Source organism: Medicago sativa, chromosome 2 (assembly GCF_051527215.1).
Source record: "Medicago sativa cultivar Bolivia chromosome 2, Bolivia_mono, whole genome shotgun sequence".
Classification (NCBI taxonomy): domain Eukaryota; kingdom Viridiplantae; phylum Streptophyta; class Magnoliopsida; order Fabales; family Fabaceae; genus Medicago; species Medicago sativa.
The window spans coordinates 58,930,972-58,952,361 of NC_140750.1; the positions used below are offsets into that span (position 1 = coordinate 58,930,972).

Sequence of the window (21,390 nt, forward strand, 5' to 3'; positions counted from 1 at the left end):
AGGTAGACTATCAACCACGCCGCCTCCAGGATAAAACAAGCCCAGCTACAACTGTTCGATTAACTACTGCACTGTAGAAAAATCGTTCGAGAATTACACCCTCAAAATATGGCTCAATCGTTTGATCGAAGCCACTCGATACGGTACGTAACCGCTCTATTCGAAACCGTTCAAATTAATATGGTATTATTACCATTCTATTATGGTGCTGAGACCACTCAAATATGGTGTTACCACCATTCTAACTTCTCCAAAACATGAATATGGCACTACGACCACTCAAATATGGTGATACCACCATTTCTCATTAAAATAATATAAATATACTGTTAAGATCATTCTTTAATATGATCTTAATAGTACTCAATATTCCGAAGAATCGTATATTATCGAAGGGACTATGAACTTAAGACCAAGGGACTATGGGCTTAAGAACACTCTTAATACCGAAGGGACAGAAAGGAGTAGAAGCAGAAGAAACTTGTTAAAAAGAAGTCGGAGGGAGAAGAGAGGAAAAAACACAGGAAGCATCAACTGTGAATTTTCGGTGTAAAGAATCAAATGGGGCGAGCTCTCCTTTTATAGGGAGAGTTTGTAACAAAAAATGAGTGACTTGGGGATTAAGTCTGCTTAATCCTTAAGCAAACGCGTTTTGTTTCTTAATTGGATATATCCGGAAGTTTCTGGATATGCTTTTGGATCGGGTCGGGTCGTAACAAATTTATTTGTTACGCGTAGAGCTTACGGATAATGATTAAATTAATTAATTAATTAATTTAACATTTTCAAGTGACAAAAAAATATATATTAATTTTTTTTTAAGCGTTCACCCGTTCACAAAATTGGGTACCCCAAGGGCACACCCTTGGAGGTCACTTTGCCCATATATAAACACTTACTAGTTGGGGTGACCCTTCAATGTGGGACATTTTTAAGTCACACCCACACACTAGTTTTTTTTCATAGTGTTTTTCTTTCCAATTTTCTTCACTAGAATTAACTAGTGTTCCAACAATCCCCCACTTGACTTCAAAATGGTTTCGAGAAATAACGTAAAACGTTTCCATAAGATTTGCTAATATACAAAGGTGTCGCCAACAACTTGAACCTTTGCATAGTGGAAGGTATTCTGATTTAACAAGAGTTGCTTACAGCATTGAACTCTATCTCAGACATAGAATCCACACACAAACCTTTTCATAGGTGTATTCTAAAAGCCCGTGCGTTTTAAAGCCCTGCACGTGTATCCCGGTTTTAACGAATGCTCTAGGAATTCTGCCTCGAAATTCCATAGGACTGGCCTAAGTTCCACATTCGTATAGGTGAGTCTATCAAGGGTGCTCCTGTAGCTGTGTACCCCGCTCAACATAGAGTATAGATCTCATTAAGAGTTACTATTACCTCATCCTTCTTTCGCTGCAGGATCATGCTTTCTATATTCTTTCTCTCATAGCATGTTCTACCACTTCATGACTTGTTTTTACCCATTGAACCTATTTCTTGGGATCTCCAGTCATGTAGGTCGGGTTACCATCACTTGTGGGCTATAGGCATTAGTCCCATCCTACTGGATGTTTCTTGGACTTTCTCTCTATTAAGTCCTTTCGTCAAAGGATTAGCTAAGTTTTCATTCGTACGTACAAAATCAACTCTAACCGCTCCATTTAGAGATACACTCTCTAATCGTGCTATGTTTTCGCCTTATTTGTCGTCTCTTACCATTGTAATAACGATTCTTAATCTTTGCAATAGCCGCGGTACTATCGCAATGAATTAACATAGCCGGTAACGGTTTCTCCCATAAAGGGATTTCAGCTAGCAAGGATCTTAGCCAACTTGCTTCTTCACTAGTTTTCTCTAGTGTTCTCATCTCAGATTCATTTCATAGTGGACTGAGTCAATATCATTTGTTTTAACAAACAACTCCTCTAGTGATGCTCAACGTGCAAACACTAGTCGCTAAATATTCATCTGAAAGATGTTCTATTTTTATATCTTGTACCATTTAAGTACAATATGTTACTCCTAGTGAAGTAATCTTAGAGTCATAGTCTTCTTAAGACACCTCATGACTCTTTCTATAGCATGACAATGCTTCTCATCCGTCTACTAGTAAACTTGCACAAGAGTTTCACGACATCGACAATGTCGGATCTAATACATTCAGTGGCATACCTAAGTGCTGCCAATGATGCTCGTATATTCTGTTTTTCTAAATCCATCTCAAGTGTTCTTACACTTGGATCATAATATGTGATTGCAAGTTGAGGGTGAAATAATTACATTTCTTTAAGATATTCTCAACTTGTGAGATTTATCAAAAAAGTTATCTTTTCTGATCTAGTAATCTTGAAACCAAGAATTGCTTCAATTTTTTTGTTTAGGTCTTTCTTATCAATGTTGTTGATAAACAATGATTTCACATAATTCATAACATGAATCTTTCAATATGAGCAAGTTGTCTTCATAGAGATATATGATCGTGCAAATATTATTTGTCACTTTCATTCATTTTATACTCATTCGATAACATTAGAATGTCAAATTTTTCATGCCATTCCTCAGGAGTTTATTTTAGACCATTCAAATAATTATTTAACTTATAGACCTTGTTTTCTTGTCCATGAATTGCAAAATTTTTCAGGTTGTTCCATATAGACTTGTTCTTCTAGTTCACCATAAAAAGGCAACTTTCACATCCTTTTGGAGTACTATTGAGTTATAAACGGCGGCTAAAGGGACTAGTACTCTTATGGATATGATTTTCGTGACTGGTGAATGAATGTCGAAGAAGTCTATATTTTTCTCTTTGTCTAAAACCTTTGACTACAAGGAAAGCCTTGTATTAATCAACCGTACCATCAGGTTTTAGTTCCTTTTTTTTTTCTTTCAAAAATCCAAATACAACCGATTGGTTTTGCAACTATGAGACAAGTCAACTAAGTTTCATGTTTTGTTAGACTCTAGAAAATCCATTTCATCGTTTATTGTTTCTTGCCATAATTCAGCATCCATTAAGGATATAGCTTTTTAAGGCTTAATGGATCTTCCTCCATTGTATAAACCAAGTTCATACTCTTTAGCAATTTTAGCTTTCTTACCTCCTTGAGGTTCTATAACATCTCGTACGATGTTTTTATAACTGTTTCATAACTATTTCTGATAACATGAATGTGATCAGATTTAGTGCCCCCACTAGTTCTTAATTTTTAAAAGGGAAATTTAATTTGCCCCCACTAATGTCGTGCTCCCATTAGAGCCCCCACTAGTGCCCCCACTATTCTTTAGTTAAAGGGGTAAATATTTACATAGAATTCGACATCTTTTAAATTCTATGATCACTTTAACATTTAGGTCATAAAACCTATATGTTTCGTTATTTATCGCATACCCGATGAATACATATTCATAGGCTCTACTAGTGAGTTCAACTCTCTTGGGGTCCAGAATCTAAGTATAGTTCAGACAATCCCAAGTTCAAAAATAAGACAAATTGGATTGTCTTTTCTTCAAAAATTTCTTAATTAGAATTTTTGATCTTAGACTTGGGTACTCTATAAATTTCAATTTTCGTTATAAAAAATTGAACATTCAAGCATATCAATTTTATTTTTCAAAATTCACAGTCATCAATAAATATGATAAAAATATCATTTTATCATTTCTAAATTATGTGTCATCAAGTTAACACATATCATAATTTATTATGTTTAGAGATTCATATTCTCTAAATTCTGATTTATATGAACTTTTGGTTCATATATCTTGACTGCAATAAATAAAATTGTCTAATTATATAACTTTTGAATTAAGTCCAAGTTACTCAAGTTTCAAATTAAACACTTGTTCGTGATCAATTTTGATATGTCAAATATTAAAATCACACAACTAATAAAATAGAAGGAGAATTTAATTTTTAACATACCATCAAAGTGCAATCTTTTTCCACAAGAATGCATGGTACACAAGTTTCTTTTAAGTCTGAGTCAACTCAGTCTTATTCAATAGAAATCTGAAATTCAGATTCTTTCTTATTTTTAGAGTAACTAACTTCCGAATTTTAGCACTCCCTTTGAACTAAAATCATGTTAGTTCCTTCAACCAATTAGCCAAGGACACAAATTTAAGAATATTAAATCTGCGCATTTTTTCAATTGGTTATTCCAGGATGGTATAGAACAATTTCACTCAAAGTAATAACCGAATCCAAGCAATTCCATCATTAGTTCATTATTTTCTTTTTTTCGGTCCAAAAGAGTTTCTGTAGCAATCTAAGAAAATTATGCCATATCCATTAATGATAGTCTCACACAAGTAATGTTCGGATCTTTATTCACAGTATAGTTTGACAACATATATGTGAATATATTTAGTGTTGTTGTTTAAAAACTACAACCACTTCGTGGTATCAATCAAGAGATGTAATTTCCGGCTTGTTTTATCCTTGTTTTATTTAGGGACAACTGAACCTCAATAAGTAACTTCCTCGGTAGACATAACAGATCGAAACGTCTTAAAATTGTTGTTTTTTGATTTCCAAACTGTTAAATTTGAATTTTCAAATTCTATCATCTACCAAAGTTGTTACTAGGTTGAGTCACGACCAGGTCGCTCTCTTTAAGACGTTTCGTGGCGCTACCCAAAATTGTGCAAGGTAGACTATCAACCACGCCGCCTCCAGGATAAAACAAGCCCAGCTACAACTGTTCGATTAACTACTGCACTGTAGAAAAATCGTTCGAGAATTACACCCTCAAAATATGGCTCAATCGTTTGATCGAAGCCACTCGATACGGTACGTAACCGCTCTATTCGAAACCGTTCAAATTAATATGGTATTATTACCATTCTATTATGGTGCTGAGACCACTCAAATATGGTGTTACCATCATTCTAACTTCTCCAAAACATGAATATGGCACTACGACCACTCAAATATGGTGATACCACCATTTCTCATTAAAATAATATAAATATACTGTTAAGATCATTCTTTAATATGATCTTAATAGTACTCAATATTCCGAAGAATCGTATATTATCGAAGGGACTATGAACTTAAGACCAAGGGACTATGGGCTTAAGAACACTCTTAATACCGAAGGGACAGAAAGGAGTAGAAGCAGAAGAAACTTGTTAAAAACAAGTCGGAGGGAGAAGAGAGGAAAAAACACAGGAAGCATCAACTGTGAATTTTCGGTGTAAAGAATCAAATGGGGCGAGCTCTCCTTTTATAGGGAGAGTTTGTAACAAAAAACGAGTGACTTGGGGATTAAGTCTGCTTAATCCTTAAGCAAACGCGTTTTGTTTCTTAATTGGATATATCCGGAAGTTTCTGGATATGCTTTTGGATCGGGTCGGGTCGTAACAAATTTATTTGTTACGCGTAGCGCTTACGGATAATGATTAAATTAATTAATTAATTAATTTAACATTTTCAAGTGACAAAAAAATATATATTAATTTTTTTTTTAAGCGTTCACCCGTTCACAAAATTGGGTACCCCAAGGGCACACCCTTGGAGGTCACTTTGCCCATATATAAACACTTACTAGTTGGGGTGACCCTTCAATGTGGGACATTTTTAAGTCACACCCACACACTAGTTTTTTTTCATAGTGTTTTTCTTTCCAATTTTCTTCACTAGAATTAACTAGTGTTCCAACAATTGGATTTGTAGAAAATGCATTAAATCCATGAAATTTTTAATATCATTGTTTGAAATTAGATAAGAAAAATGTGATATTTATGAATATAAAATATTTTTCATATTATCCCTGAAAATCGCTTTCCTCTTCATCACTGGCTGAAAAGAAAAAACTATGTGTAGAAAAGAAAAAATCAATGTCTAAAAATTTCACTCTCAGTGTTCCATTTTTCTGTCAATTGGTTCTATATGGCCAAACATTTAGATGATTGTATTGCCTTACTAGGTTAGCTTGAGCTGAGAACAGTATAATTTGGTTGCATTAGAAAAAGTAAAAATTAACATCAAAAGTGTTTCTAGATTTCTTAGCTTTATCATGTAGCATTCAAATTAAAGCCTTATAAAATTAAACAAGTTGGTGTGGTTTGTGAGGGCAATCTTGCATTTATTAGAGGCATTAGGTGTATATCATTGTGGATTCAACTATACTAGTACTTTGATGGTGTGATTTTTGGTTATAATCTAATACAAATTCGTAAGTATACGGTTCTATCGAGTAGTAAAAAGAATACGATCTATTTAAAGTTTATGTGATTACTAATTTAATTTTTAGTTGGTATTTTATGTTTCCTTTCAAAATACATCAATGCATCTCAATAATAATCAAGCATATTCTCATGGTTGATTATCATTGAGACCCTTTAAGTGCAACCTTATTATCCCAAGACTTGCAAAACTATTCTCAAGTTTTTTTTTTTTTTTTTATCTTGTCTAATCTCATTTGATCCAATATCAAACTTCATCTTTCGATCATTCATTTGATATTTGAGATATTATAAATAACAATATCAAACTTCACCTTTCAGTCTTTCGTTTGACATTTGTTATTAAACTTTATAATGATGAGATTAGATAAGATATTCTTTTAAATAAAAATAGATTTTAGACTTGGGTTGAATAAGATTCAATCATTATATTAGTCCAACAATCCCAAGATTAGCAAGTCTACTCACTAATCATAGTAGACAAGAGATTAAATAAACAAAAACATGGAATATAAAGTCGTGAAAATAAATAACTAGAAATGTAAAGTGCATAGAAAATAAAGAACATAAATGTATTAGGAAATTCTTAAATTCATTTTGTCGATAATAACTTTTTTCACCGACTCGTGAATAAGTTATTCCACGACAAAATTTTCACTCTTCAACTTGAAAAAATATAACGAGTTCAAATTCTCGTCCTAATCGATATCTAAAATTTCAGTTTAAATTTTTAAAGCAATCAAAGTTCGTTGAAAATTTAAACAGTAGATCTATTTTACCTGATTTCACTAAATCAAGAGTAAAATTATTTTGACATTTTTCACAACAATATGAATTACTTTTTTTTTAGATATCAATATGAATATGAATCATTTAGCACCTTGTAAAAAATAGGAGAACACTCTTATTTATATAATCACATATACTACAAGATTTTCAACAAGTTTCAACAAACAAACGGCTAGAAAAGCAATACATGACAAAAAATAAATAGTAAATGCCAACTAGTTATCATAAAAATATGGGTTTTCTCCATAATAAACGTATGGGTCTAACATTTCCAAACAACACTTATATTGGCGACATGTAACGACGCTTTCTTTTTGCTAAACAACTTTGTATTTTTAAGTAAACTAGGTATATAACCCGTGCGTTGCACTGGTTGAATTAAAATAGCACTTACAATATATATTTTTAAAATGAGAAGATAAAATTGTGGTAAGTATTCCTTAAAAAAAATTGTGGTAAGTATAATCATATATATAATATATTTTTATCAAATGATTTATAAGATTTTTTGAAATAGTGATATTTTATGGTTAGTATTAATTTATATTAAAATATAAATGTTGTTTTAAAATAGGAGAATTTGTATTGGTTTATATATCAGGTTTATGTAAATATTTTAAGGACAATGAATATAGTTTTTGGTTGATCTTATAATATTTGATAAGTTTAAAGACATATGTCATAGTTTATCTTAATAATGTAATCATATAAGAGCATTTCTTCTTTAGATTCACAATTTGGCAGCCATGCTTGTTGTCAATATTGCTCATAAGAAACGTTGAAATAAGCTCCAATTAGCATATGATTAATCTTTGGTTGTTTTGTCTTTTTCATATTTTGATCATGTTCTTGGAAAATACGCAATGCAGCCGCTTACTTTTATTTTCATATTTCATATTTTTTTAAGGTGTCTCTCATAATTATTAATATAACAATTCGTATGTTGATAAATTAACATCTTTAAAAGTTTTCTATCAAACCTCCACTGTTGGAATTCTACTCCAACTTTTATTGATTCGGATATTATTAGTCAACGGTGTGGTTTACTTTCTTATGACTATGCGTAATTTCTTTTTTTACATTATCCACCTCCCCTTGAAGGATAAAGTTGTTTCTTTATATTTGCCGTAACAAATCTAAAAAATGTTCTCTCTAATTGTTATGCATAGAACCTGTAAACAAAATTAAATAAAAAAATAGCATCAGTCTTGTTAAGAAAATAATGTGCTCTCTCCATATATAACGGTATAAAATTAAAGTGTATCATCCAAAAACAGATTGAAAAAAGTGAAAATGATGATCCAAAACCAAAATAATACCACTAAAATTTACACACATAGGGATAGGAGAATAGCCCTTAATAAAATGTATAACTAACCAATTTATCAACAAAAGTGTAGAAAAGTATTTGTTGTGACATTTATATCCATAAAAGGCATGGTGGAAACACTTCATTGCATTAATAATTCATAACTTATAATTTAATTTATCCAAAATTATGGTGAAAGACATGTACTTACATGAGCTCCTTTGTCTTCTTATCCTCATTCACATAAAAAAATAGTTATATCAATACTAAGCAATAGAAAAAAAAAAATAAGAAAGGAAGTTGGAAAAATGGACTTACAAACACTACATGACTTACAAAATTATGGTGAAACACTATATTGTCACATAAATCATTAATGAATAGCCAAAACATATGTGAGAAGTAAGAAAGATAAACAAAAATCACAATACAAAGTTGAAATATACCACAAAAAATTGCATGAAGAAAGTGATCATCATCCAAAACCAAAATTTATAGTATGATAATTTGTTTGATGAACATGTACAGGAATATGAAGGAATGTAAAATCTACTTTATTTTACTGGATGGAGGAGTTTATATTTATCACATATTTTGTAACCGAAGATTAGGTAATTGATATATTCAACTACTATCTCTTTTAATTTATTACATATAAATTGAGGCAATTGTATCTTTTTTTACTTAAACACAACGATGATTCAAAGAGTTTACATATCACTTTTTTTTTTTGACGTTTACATATCACATATATATTTTGTAACCTAAGCTTAATTAATTAGTCTATTTAACTTCCGTTAAAAAAAAATAGTAGGCAATGAGTTTAAGCATAACTAAAATATAATGAGGATTGGACTATGAAGTGATGTTCAATAAAGCACTACTAAAACATAAAATATAGTGGGTGTGTTTAATTAGAGATGAAATTAAGAGATTTGAGAGATGATATGAAGCTTTTCTAAAGTGCCACATCATCATAAAGCTTGCATGAGAACAACTCAAGTTTCCTTTACAAAGATATATATATATATATATATATATATATATATATATATATATATATATATATATATATATAGATTACCCTCCCCTCCCTTCAAAGATGCTTAAATTACACATCCCTTCCCTCTAATGTTAAAATATACACTCCTCTCCTTTGAAAAGTAAAATTTATACTCCCCTCCCTTATAAGTTGCTTGAATTATAATTACAATACCTCCTCCCTTAATAATTAAATATGCACTACACTTTAATCTATTTTAACATAAATAAATATTTTAATGATATATACTAATTTTGAACCACCATTTAAGAAAAATAGATTCATTTCTTTATAATTTAAATGTAAATGATAATTAAATTTAAATATTTTGCTATTGATTTTATAATTTAGAGTATACAATTAACTTTTAAATAACCATGCTTTATTATCTTTTGTAATTTTTCACATATTTAATTTTATTTTGAGTTGTTTCATATTTTTTAATAGGGTTTAAAACTACATGTCAATGAAATTGTGAATAAAAAATAGCAAAAAATATATATTCAAATTTTGATTATATTTAAATAGACCCGCAATACTATTTTTTTCGAAGTGTGTTAGATTATTATTTTTTACTAGATTATTAGAAATAAATACAAAACGAGGGATTAAAGTGTAGACTTTTTTTCTTTTTTTTACGTTAAAGTGTAGACTTTAACATAAGAGGGGAGAGGAATGTAATTCAAGCTTCTCTTAGGGGAGGTGAGTGAAAAAATTTCTAATATATTTTGAATAAGAGGGGAGGAGAGTGTATATTTTAACATAAGAGGGGAAGAGAGTGTAATTCAAGCATCTTTGAGGGGAGGGAAGTGTGATTTACTTATAATTTTTTTATTAATCCTTCATGATAAATGAGGGTGAAATCAGAAAAGGAATTTTACTTTTTCGTTTTGTTTTCTATTGATTCCTTCCCTTGGAGACAATTTTTTTAACTCAATTGATCACTTCACATTTAACAATTTGTTTTGCTGAAAGTTGCTTATATCTTTTCGCCAAGAATTAATTGGAAAATACAATTAGGAGAGAATAAATTTTAGAGGAAGGGAAACAATTTCTAATAGATAGATAACACACAATTTTTTTGATTAACAATGCCAAGTAAGCAGGTAGATTCAAAAATCATTTCTAAGACATTACTAATTAAAATCATGTTCTTGACTAGAGTCTAAAACTAGGGCCAACCATTAAAACTCATGAACACTGTTCGCACCCTCATCTTGAATGGAAGGATTGCTCACAACTGTTAGGGGCAACGGATTCTGAGAATCCTAACGTCTCTTCCACACATTCAAAGGCTAACGCTCGACGGTTACACACCTCACCATCTGTAATCGCAAACCAACAACTTTCTTCCGTCACTCTGTGGATCTCCGTTCCTCACCTATAAAAGATGACTTTTCATGTCCTTGAAGCTACAATTACATTCATCCTAAACTTTATACTTCTTGCTCAAATTCTATCTTTGAGAGTTGAAGTGCATTTTGAAGGTAACCCCTGCCGATTTGAGCACTCACCTGCTCACGGGATGCTATTTTTCTTATAAACTCAGATCAGTGCTGTCGTATGTGGAAAAATAGTTTTTAGTATCGCACAGATTTTGATTCAAGACATTACTTAAAAATATTATTCTTTGTTGCATTATCTTAAAACAAAATTCTTGAAAATGAAATTAAATTGAAAAGTAGAGACAATACAATTATTCCTTAACGAAAGAAAATATCAACTTCGTAATAAATCTCAAAAGTATTTTAAATTACATTTACAATTAATTAACCCTTTTTTTCCGTCCCCTTGGACGCTTCTATCACACATCAAACTTTAAATTTCATTTTTGGTATACCTACAACAATATATTATTGTAAGATCAATTTTCTTATCCAAACTAGGACATGCCAAACGAAACGTAAATATTATAAACAAGTAATAAACACTTTACCACAAGAATGAAATAAAATAAAAATCGATGAAAGACATTCTTTTAATAATTTTTTTTCTTTTTATGCATGAATACGCAGACTCGTATGATCCAAATAAAATCATCCATGGAAGCATAATTCAGATAATCCAGCCACGAAGGCAAGGTTCAGATATTTCAACCATGGAGGCAAGGTTGAAAAATATTTTAGCCACGGAGGCACCTACCATGAATACTATATGATGCATGTCTTTAAAATTTGATGCATATCTTCAAATCCAACTAACAATTATTTTCAAAGTTTTTTCCCAAAAACAAAAACATGTTTTATTATGCTAGAGCACTTGAATATAAATATTATCAAAACTAACACAATACTCATTTTCACGAACATCTCAAACACAAGGCGTAGTGTTAGAAACATTGTTTTTTTTTTTTTTCATAATCAGGATTAGATGCCACTTTAATTTGTTAAAGGTGGTTCAACGGTTAAATATTCTATTATTTCTTTCATAACATAAACTTATTCCTAGCACTGACATATGGAGAGAAAAAAAAAAATCTCTTACCTTGACTATTTTCCTTCCTAATAACACGACAATTTACCGTCTCACGAAGAATAAGAAGAGTATTCATGGTCAAATTTAGGCAATTGTACCAAATCGTTTACAAAGTAATAAAGTGTAAGTAGAGTATCGTATCCATATGGATTGTCGTTTCAAGTAGGCGATTCACGTTACTTATTGAAAACATAAAATAAATAAATAAAAACAATAAAATAATAGTAAATGGGGAGAGTTTGTGCAATTTACTCTCTTTTCTTAGAGCGAGAATTTAGAAGTAGCCTGTTTTTTATTGTAGAATATTAGCAGCGGTTAGGATTCATCGAATCTCCTCTATTTATTTGTTGGAATTAAGTAACAATCAATTTATTCAGGGATTGGTTAAATGATACCCATTTAAGTGATGAGTTCGTGGGATTTTATTCCCCTCTAGCTGTCGAGTTGCAACCATTACACCGGAGTTCCTACGCACATCAATGCTTATGGTTGTCAATCCTATAGGGAGATGCACCTTCATACGTAGGTTTACATGGAGTTCTTACTCTCTCAAAGGTAATTGAAGCATAAATTTAAATTACAGTTCATAAATTCTCAATGGTTGTAAACTTTCCCTCGTCTATGAATCTTTGAAGTACATCATCACACCCTCTCTCTCGGTAGCACTACAAACGGGAAGTCCTGTCTCGTCTACCTTAAAAAGGATGAAAGAAGAATAAAATATGCTAGTTCCAATTAGTATTTGGTCGTAATCCTAGATTCATTCAGCATTGTTATAACAATCTCCCCAATTCGGTGCAGTTATCTTAGTTACTTCTTGATTCATGTAAGTTTTCACTTATATAACAGATTTGCCACCTCCCTAATTACCGTTATCTCAGTGTGCCTTAATTTGGGTGAAATTATTAAGAATTTGCATAATAAAATTAAACAGACTCATAAAATAATTGAATAAAAAGGCATACATTAAATAGATCTAACAAATAAAATAGAGGTCCATCTTAGAACCCTACCCAATAGGGGTTAGTTACTCTTCCCTTGAAGCTCAAAGTGTTTCCCTTCTTCTTAAACCACTTCATTATGAATGAAAAATTATGAATGAGAGGAGTTGTATTTATAGGCTATATTTCCACTTGGGTTTGGGCCTTAAAAGTAGCAGACAACAATTATTTCCCGAAATATAACACCTTGGGGTGCGCAGACCACACCTGTGGGGCACATGGAAAACACCCTAGGGCACACAAATATATTTTTGTGCACCCGCGGCCGCATGGCTCAGACCAGGGGGTGCACCGGTGCATTTGTTCGCGCGTAATTGTTTGTTTCTTCGCCCATTGGGTGTTTTCTTCCATATAACTTGTCTTGGGAATTGGAATATAATTTCTCCTTCTTGTAATGTCTTCATAGGTCTCTTCAGTCTTCATTCATTGTTTTCTCAAATATTCACAAGATGCTTTTCTTTGCCGATTTGCGTGATTTTGTCTTGAATTACATCAAAAACACCCTATAACTGCTTGGTTTCGGGAAAAACTATGATTACATGACTCGAAATGAAAATAGTACAAAATGACCTAAAAACCACAGACAATTGTTCTAAAACTCGTCTAACTTGGATCAAAACTAAATTAAAATGACTGAAAAAATATGCGAAGAATAATGTAAGATGGCATGCCAAATTTTTTTTCATAGGACAAGAGATAAGTGAGGCATCAAGGTGATTCTGACCTACTCATGATATATTATTTAAAAAAGGGAGGGGGGCCAAACCAAAACTCTCAAAAATCAAGGAAAAACGAAATAAAATAAAAGAAATGATTAAATAAGAAAAGAAAATAAAAGAAAATAGAAATGGCCCTAGAAGAGAATGTAATTCTCAACAGCAATTGGGTTCAACCTTAGAATGAGTCTTGTAGGAATTGAGTTTACTTAGCAGTTTCTTCTCCTTTATCGTCAGTTGAGGTGTAAAGAGGACATCAACATCTCTACCTTTAATAAGATATTCACGAACAAGATGAAGTTCTTTTTGAAGTTGTGGATAAATATGTGCAACTACCTCTATATTTTGTGCAGTCATAGTTCCTTGAATTAGTTGAAGATCCTTTGGCATAACCAGAGGAATATGCACCGAAAAAGGAGTTGGTTCCGTTGGCTTTGTTTTGTTGATCGACATGTTCCAAAATAAATGGATCACTACCCTCTCGTCAAACCAAACTAGAAGTGTCAACAATTTTATCAGTTACGTTAGATAATGGAAAATGAAAGGAAATACTAGACTTTGAAGGCAGCGGAATCGACAGACGTTCAACTGTTTGCACAACAACCAAAGAGTCATGGGTTGTACTGCTGGAACACGATGTGAATCTGATACAATATGTCCCTGACACAGTACGGAAGCGTAGGGTTAGCAAGCACTAATCCTAGATAGAAAAGAACAAGTTTGCAAGCGACAAACTTGTGAAAATAGGATTGCAAGCAACAAACCTATCAAAATAAGGGTTTCCGGAATCCACCAGAATTGAGAGAAAATCTCGAATAATTTTATTGAATCAAAAGGTGTGCATCTTAGGCTACATAAGTTCTGCTTATATACTGAAAGAAATAACAAACCCGTGAGCCAAAATAAAATAAAACTTAATAATAATAGAGAGTTGTAGAAAATTACTAAGATTTGGCTAAATAATAAATACTACTAATTTACTAATAAAACCCTCCTGCATCAGTCTCCTCCACCTATAAAGAACTCGACCCCGAGTTCTCATTCTGATAAAAAGCTTCCCATGCATGTTGACTCCTCCAATGAACAAGAGACCACCCTCCTGGATCCCATTGAGTGAAATGTATATGCTTGACGGGTGGAGAGTGGTGCCTTTGTGCAGAATATAGACACCTGAACTGAACCAAATCTACATGCAATTCGTTGAGTTCAATGTGACAGCTGTGATGGGGCGATTTTGTTGGGGGTCGATTACCACTAACTCCAACAGGCCAATAAGGAGCTTTAGTTTCAGCATCTAATCGTTGAAGAATAAAAGGATCAGTCTTCATAATAGAAATTGATAAACCTTCCATATCAAGAGAAGTCATAAATGACTCTGTGTATACTTTATCAACAACCAATCCATAATCTCTTCCAATCCCACTCATCTTGTAACCTCCATAAGGAATGTCATTTTCCAAAGGCAAAGTAACAATTAGTCCAAATAACTCTTGTTCGAATGGACCTTGACACGGTGCTTGCTATATCCAAATTCTTTGTCACAATTACTGCTCCTAAGCCATATCTTTTATTGTTGGCACTTCTGATGGCTTTTCCAATAGTCTTGAACTTCATGAGTGCCATGACAGGGCCAAATATTTCATCTTGTGTTGTATGCATGGCCTCCTTAACATTGGAGAAAATTGTAGGCTCATTGTAGTAACTCTTGTCTCCAATTTTTTTACTACCTGTCGAAAGAGTTACTCCATCTTTCTGTCCATGCTCAATATATGAAAGAATTTTTTCAAATTTCCTCTTGTCAACCCGAGGACCTTGTTGAACTTTTGGAAAAGGATCACCAACAACCCAAGTTCTTGCTTTGTCCACCAACTTCTTCTCAAATTCATCATAGATTCCTTCTTTAACAAACACACGAGAACCCGCAACGTAAATTTCTCCGTTGTTAAATACGATGCTAATGAAAGCAAGTTTAGCAGCTTTATCAACATCAGCATTATAAAAAATTAAGAGCGGTGATTTTCCTCTTAATTCAAGTGAAGCTGGTTTCAAATTACTTCTAGCTGGAGATACCATTATTTCACGTCTTGTTGAACCAGTAAAGCTAACCTTATCAATGTCCATGAATGAGCTTATTGCAATTCCTGCAATTGCACCAAATCCAGGTACTACATCGAGTACTCCATCTGAAATTCCAGCCGGTATGGTCTTTAACGAACTCTCCTTAATAGCAGCACAATGGATGTTTCTTGAGGACACGTATGCGTCAACCTCAACCTTGTCTGGTGGTTTCTTCGGCATCGGCGGTGGTGATTGAATTGAATGGAAATTAATTCTAGCAGTAGTAGTTCCTGTTTAATTTGAACCACCGTCAACAAGATCCACTTTATAATCATCATCTGAAGTGGCCTCGTCATCTCCAACTTGATCGCGATCCAACAATCTGTCAACAGTGGCATCATCATAATGAATTTGGCGAGATTTTCCACCTAGCTCTAGAGTAACAGGAGTTAAATATCTTGCAGCAGAAGACATGACTATGCTTGCCACACATGGACTTCTAGTGAAGATTTTTTTGCCCCACTTTTGTAGCAGTAGTTGTTCACAGACATCTCCTCTTTCTGCTGCAAAGCATAGATTTACTGGTAAGTCCATCCTACCGCGAGCTAACATGTTCTCCGTCTCTACGAAAACTCCCTCCATAATTGGATCGTTGAGTTCTTTCAAATGCTGAAGAAGATTATTCATGATTAAGGTTCCGTCGCCAACATTAGCTTGAACAATATTCAAGGTGGTACAGTTCAGCTTCAGCAGTTGACTTAACTGTTTGGTTCTAAATGTAAAAGGTTGCAGCTCATAGCAAAGTACACTGATGTTGCCACAAAGTTCTCCTGTTTTCGCCTTACCGACAATCTGTTCTACCCCGCCTTTGAGAACTACCAAGTAGTTAGCAGACATAAGACACCAAGAACTAAGAAAAACTTTGAGGGTTGTATAAGGAGGGAATTGTGGGGATATAAGCTAGTGATGTGAGAATAGGGAGCGATTGCTCTTTTGCTGCACTGTGTTGGAATTAACAGATAACAAGGGTACAAAAAAATTCTTTCCCCATGGAAATATTACATCTGATGACATATAAGAGTTATTGAGTATATAAATGATTGAGTCACCAAATGAATAATAGTAGTTCGCCTGGACCTTGCTTCTATTAATGAATTGGACAAAGTTTATAAGTTCTGCTTTGGTCCAAATTGTATAAGCCAATTTTGCCTTTGTCTTCTCTAGATCCTTCTCACTCTCTTCCACGATGAAACACACCATATTAGCTTTGACACAACATGGCTTAATTGAGATGAATTTGATCTCTGCCGACTGAGGGTTTGCCGACAGCGACTGTGACGTATTCAGACATCGTGAGCCTGCGTCTGGAGGTTCTGGTGGCGGTGCTTCTGAAAGCATTTTTTTTTCTTTTGACACAATATTTCCCTTTTATTCCTATTCTGACAAGTCAATTGATCATTGACAGATTCAACTAAAATCAATTCAACACATGAATTTACAAATAACTCTTTTAGTTCAGACTTTTCTATTTCTGCATTTTCTAACTTGTGTGTCATCATCTCCAATCTCTCCTCACGATTATTATTTTCTGAACCGAGCTTAACAAGTTCTTGACCAACTGGTTTAAGTTCCTGTGCTTGAATTATACGGTTGTTGGCTGCTTTGACCTCAATTACTTCAGGCTCTTCAGTTTCTTTTTCTTCTTGTTCTTCTTTCGGTTGTTCATCATTCCTATTTTCTCCATCACAAATTGAAACCATGTGCTCATCAGTCTCCACAATACTAACAACAGGTTCGGTGACTGAATGTTCTTCGACCGGTTTCACAGACGTAACACTATCGTATGACGTCGGAAGTACTTCGATCATCCGAGCAATGTCGATCTCCTCTTTCAACATCGTAAGAATTCTTAGAATATATGTTATCAAAACAGAATGTCTAGCAATATCTTTAATCGGCTTACATGAGTTACCTGATATTCTGGAAGCATGTCTCAAAAGGTCGGACAAGGAGTAATCTTTGTTGTAACAAAACGGACAACGATATATCGATCTGTGATTTCAATTTTGTAGTAATCATCCTTCAATTTTGTGTAATATCTACGCTCATAGTATTCCAAACAGAGCTTTGATGTTATTACAAACAGTAATAACCGGAATTGGTTCTCCTCCTCTGTTCGAATTGTTTCTGTTGTTGTTGTTGGCGTTGTTGTAAACCTTAGTTGTCCACGCCGCCATCTGATCTAACAAAGCTTTGATGTCTGTGGTAAGAGTCGCGGTTATGCCGGCAAACTCTGCCCTCGTCATCAGTTGATCTCCCATGGCTGATCTGTTAGGAAAAGAACGGGAGAAACCTGCTCTGATACCAACTGACACAGTACGGAAGCGTAGGGTTAGCAAGCACTAAACCTAGATAGAAAAGAACAAGTTTGCAAGCGACAAACTTGTGAAAATAGGGTTGCAAGCAACAAACCTATCAAAATAAGGGTTTCCGGAATCCACCAGAATTGAGAGAAAATCTCGAATAATTTTATTGAATCAAAAAGTGTGCCTCCAGGCTACATAAGTTCTGCTTATTTACTGAAAGAAATAACAAACCCGTGGGCCAAAATAAAATAAAACGTAATAATAATATAGAGTTCTAGAAAATTACTAAGATTTGGCTAAATAATAAATACTACTAATTTACTAATAAAACCCTCCTGCATCAGTTCCTCATTAGACCCAGTAGGGGAATCAATTGCTGGTGCATCATTTGCTGATTTTACACTAACATTTTATGCATTAACATTTTCAGCAACAGTAGCATCTTTATTAACACCGTTGTAAAACTGGGAGCTTACGTGGGCAGGAATTTGCTGATTGATATGCGTTGAGAAGGAGAAGAATGAAGAAGAAAGTGCAATTACTGCCAAAACTCAAGATATTGCTATTTTGAAAAACCTGTTGGTAGAATATTTGTCAGACATGAGGTACCTCTTTGTCCTTGATGACATTTGGAGAGCCAAGAGGATACTTGACCTGTCATCAAGTATCCAACAATTCACAAGGACTGGACATATTTCTGGATGAGTAAGGTGAATGATGACGCTGTGTGGAATGATGAATAGTATGGCTAGAGTTCTCTAGTGATGTGTATAACTTGCATAAAATCTCTTTTGGACATTATGCAAATTTTAGGAGAAATGCGTGTGTCTTGCGTTGGTTGTCAAGAGGAATTAAAATAAGGGAGGGTGTAGGTATAGAGAACATTCAGAGGAATTCATTCTCTCTTTATTTAGGATTCATGCACGCCCAAAAAAGGAAATAAAATGATCTTAATTGCCTAAAAATTCTCTATTACTTCATAAATTTCAATCATTTTTAAATTTAAAATTATTCAAATTATGGGTGCGTTTGTTTCAGCTTTAAAAAAAAATAGATTTTGTGTCAAAAGAATTTAGAGATTTTTTTTTTAGAGATTTTAAAAAAAAATCTGAAGTTATTTGTGTTTGCCTACTATCCATAAAAATCCATTTTTTTTAAAAAAAAAAGAGTTCTAACATGCACAATTGTGTTATCTCCTTGTTGTTGAAAAAATAGATTTGAGAAAAGTTAATCCTAATAACTTTTCATTTTAGGTCAAATAGATTTTTTTTGATAAAATGATTTTTCTAAAAATCCTAAACAAACACTTAAAAATGAAAAAAGTGATTTTTTTAAGAGATAAATAGATTTTTTTTAAAAAAAATCTGAAACCAAAGGGGGACCTATATCTTTATAAAAGAATCTGAAATCTATTTGGTGGTTTATCCTTGAAAAACCCTAGAGAGAGAGAGAGAGAGAGAGAGAGAGAGAGAGAGATGAGAGAGAGTGAGAGAGAGAGAGAGAGAGAGAGAGAGAGAGAGAGGAGAGAGAGAGAGAGAGAGAGAGAGAGAGAGAGAGAGAGAGAGAGAGAGAGAGAGAGAGAGAGAGAGAGAGAGAGAGAGAGAGAGAGAGAGAGAGAGAGAGAGAGAGAGAGAGAGAGAGAGAGAGAGAGAGAGAGAGAGAGAGAGAGAGAGGAGAGAGAGAGAGAGAGAGAGAGAGAGAGAGAGAGAGAGAGAGAGAGAGAGAAGGAGAGAACCATGAGACGATCTCTGCTGAGAAACGCTTTTCCTTGCGCCCTGCAATCTTCTTCTTCTTCATCATCAGCACTCTTCTTCCACCGCCTCACGTGCCGTTTCTACTCACTCCTGATTCAGACTCTTTTTTCTCCCATCATAAATCATCCTCTACTGTTGCCCTTCACCAATGAAAAACCATCTCGCGTTCCCTCCACCAAAGACCCAGTCCCCCTCGACACTGAAGACGTCGACAACAAAGGTTTCTATTCATCTCCAAACCAAAGCATTTCCATTCTCTTAAAAGTCTCATATTAGATGAGATATGGTCCTACAATGTTTTATAAGTAGGTCATTTCTTACTTTACAAGTCGGTTTGTAGGGTTGAAGTAGGCTCAATCGAAATTCTAATAATTCTTAAACCTAAATCTGTTAATTATTTTGTTTTGTTTCAGAGTTCAAATCTCGGATAGATAAATACCTAAAAGGCGACGAAATGATGCTTCCGTCCATCATGGAAGCGATTATGGTGAGGAAGTTATCAAGGTAACATGAAGATACTGATGATGAGTTGATGGATGAACTTAGGAGGGAACCTATCAGTGATGTGGATGATGACGATTTTGAATCTGATTTTGAAGATATGCATGAAACTGATGAGGAGATTGATGATTTATATAATGTAAGAGACATTGTCATGAAGAGAAGGGTTAAAGATGATATTGTTGAAGATGGTGTTATGTATGGTTCTTGAAGATATGCGCGTAGCTGGGATAAATTTCTCACTGGGTAATACAACACAAATGACTCACCATTGTTCAACTTCATATCCTTAATTACATTATGTTATACATTACTTTGGTTCTGGTTGTTTCAGTTGATTGTGAATTCGGGGGGAAATAGGGTGCATTTGGGTGAAGAGGTTAGCTATAGCTTCGGAATGAGAGAGAAAATGTGCCTAAACCGTCTTTGTTTAAGTTGTAAGCTGTTTTTGTTAGCTATTTTTGTAACTTGTAAGCTCTCCTAAACACTTAACTGTTGGTGCTTATGTCATAAGATAAACTCAACTAAAGGACTTCCAAACACATTCATAATCAATTGTCAATTGATATCCTCTGGTGCAGTGGTGTAGGAATTGGTCATCCTAGGTTAGAGGAGAATAATGTGGGAATGTGTGTTTTGCTATGAACTGTGGTACTATAAAAGATATGCATTTTTGAAAGATTTCTCGTTGATATGAATTAACTGTCTTTAGATTAATTTTTATCCCTTAGGTCATATCAACTGAGCTACCAAACCCCATAAGATTGGCTGTCAATCTGTTATTTTACGAATCCTTTCCAATTTTGATGTGCAAGATTATCGTAAGAGATTGATACACTCACTTGACATTTATGGCTTGTTATGGCATCACCATGGAATTGATGTTTTATTGATATGATGTTTGAATTGAAATGTAGTCATGAACTTGCAGTTCGAGTACTTTTTTTGATTATTTTCTTTGCTTTGGTATCATATTCTAGACGACATAAAACAGAAGGTGGAAACAAAAAATAACGAGCTGGAAGAAATGTGTTAAAGAGGGGTTAAACATGAAACATAAGGACGAGCTTGTGATCTGAATAAGAAATAGACTTTCTCTGGCCTGTGTTCTCTGTTGTTCTGCCCATTTCCTTTTGTTTTTTCTTTTCTCTGATGTACTTGGCGATTTGATGAGCGGAGATTTTCTT

General features: G+C 33.6%; 1 protein-coding gene and 2 pseudogenes across 1 annotated transcript; 1 reads left to right on the forward strand and 2 right to left on the reverse strand.

The window, feature by feature from the left end:
- Nucleotides 1-14,537: 14,537 nt before the first annotated feature.
- On the reverse strand, nucleotides 14,538-15,822 carry LOC146949331 (aldehyde dehydrogenase family 2 member C4 pseudogene; annotated as a pseudogene).
- Nucleotides 15,823-15,876: 54 nt separating this feature from the next.
- On the reverse strand, nucleotides 15,877-16,479 carry LOC146949332 (potassium channel AKT1-like). Its single transcript, XM_085748517.1, has one exon. It carries the CDS (start codon nucleotides 16,477-16,479, stop codon nucleotides 15,877-15,879), a length of 603 nt encoding a protein of 200 aa, XP_085604643.1.
- Nucleotides 16,480-19,684: 3,205 nt separating this feature from the next.
- On the forward strand, nucleotides 19,685-20,414 carry LOC146949333 (uncharacterized; annotated as a pseudogene).
- The last annotated feature ends 976 nt before the right edge of the window (nucleotides 20,415-21,390 follow it).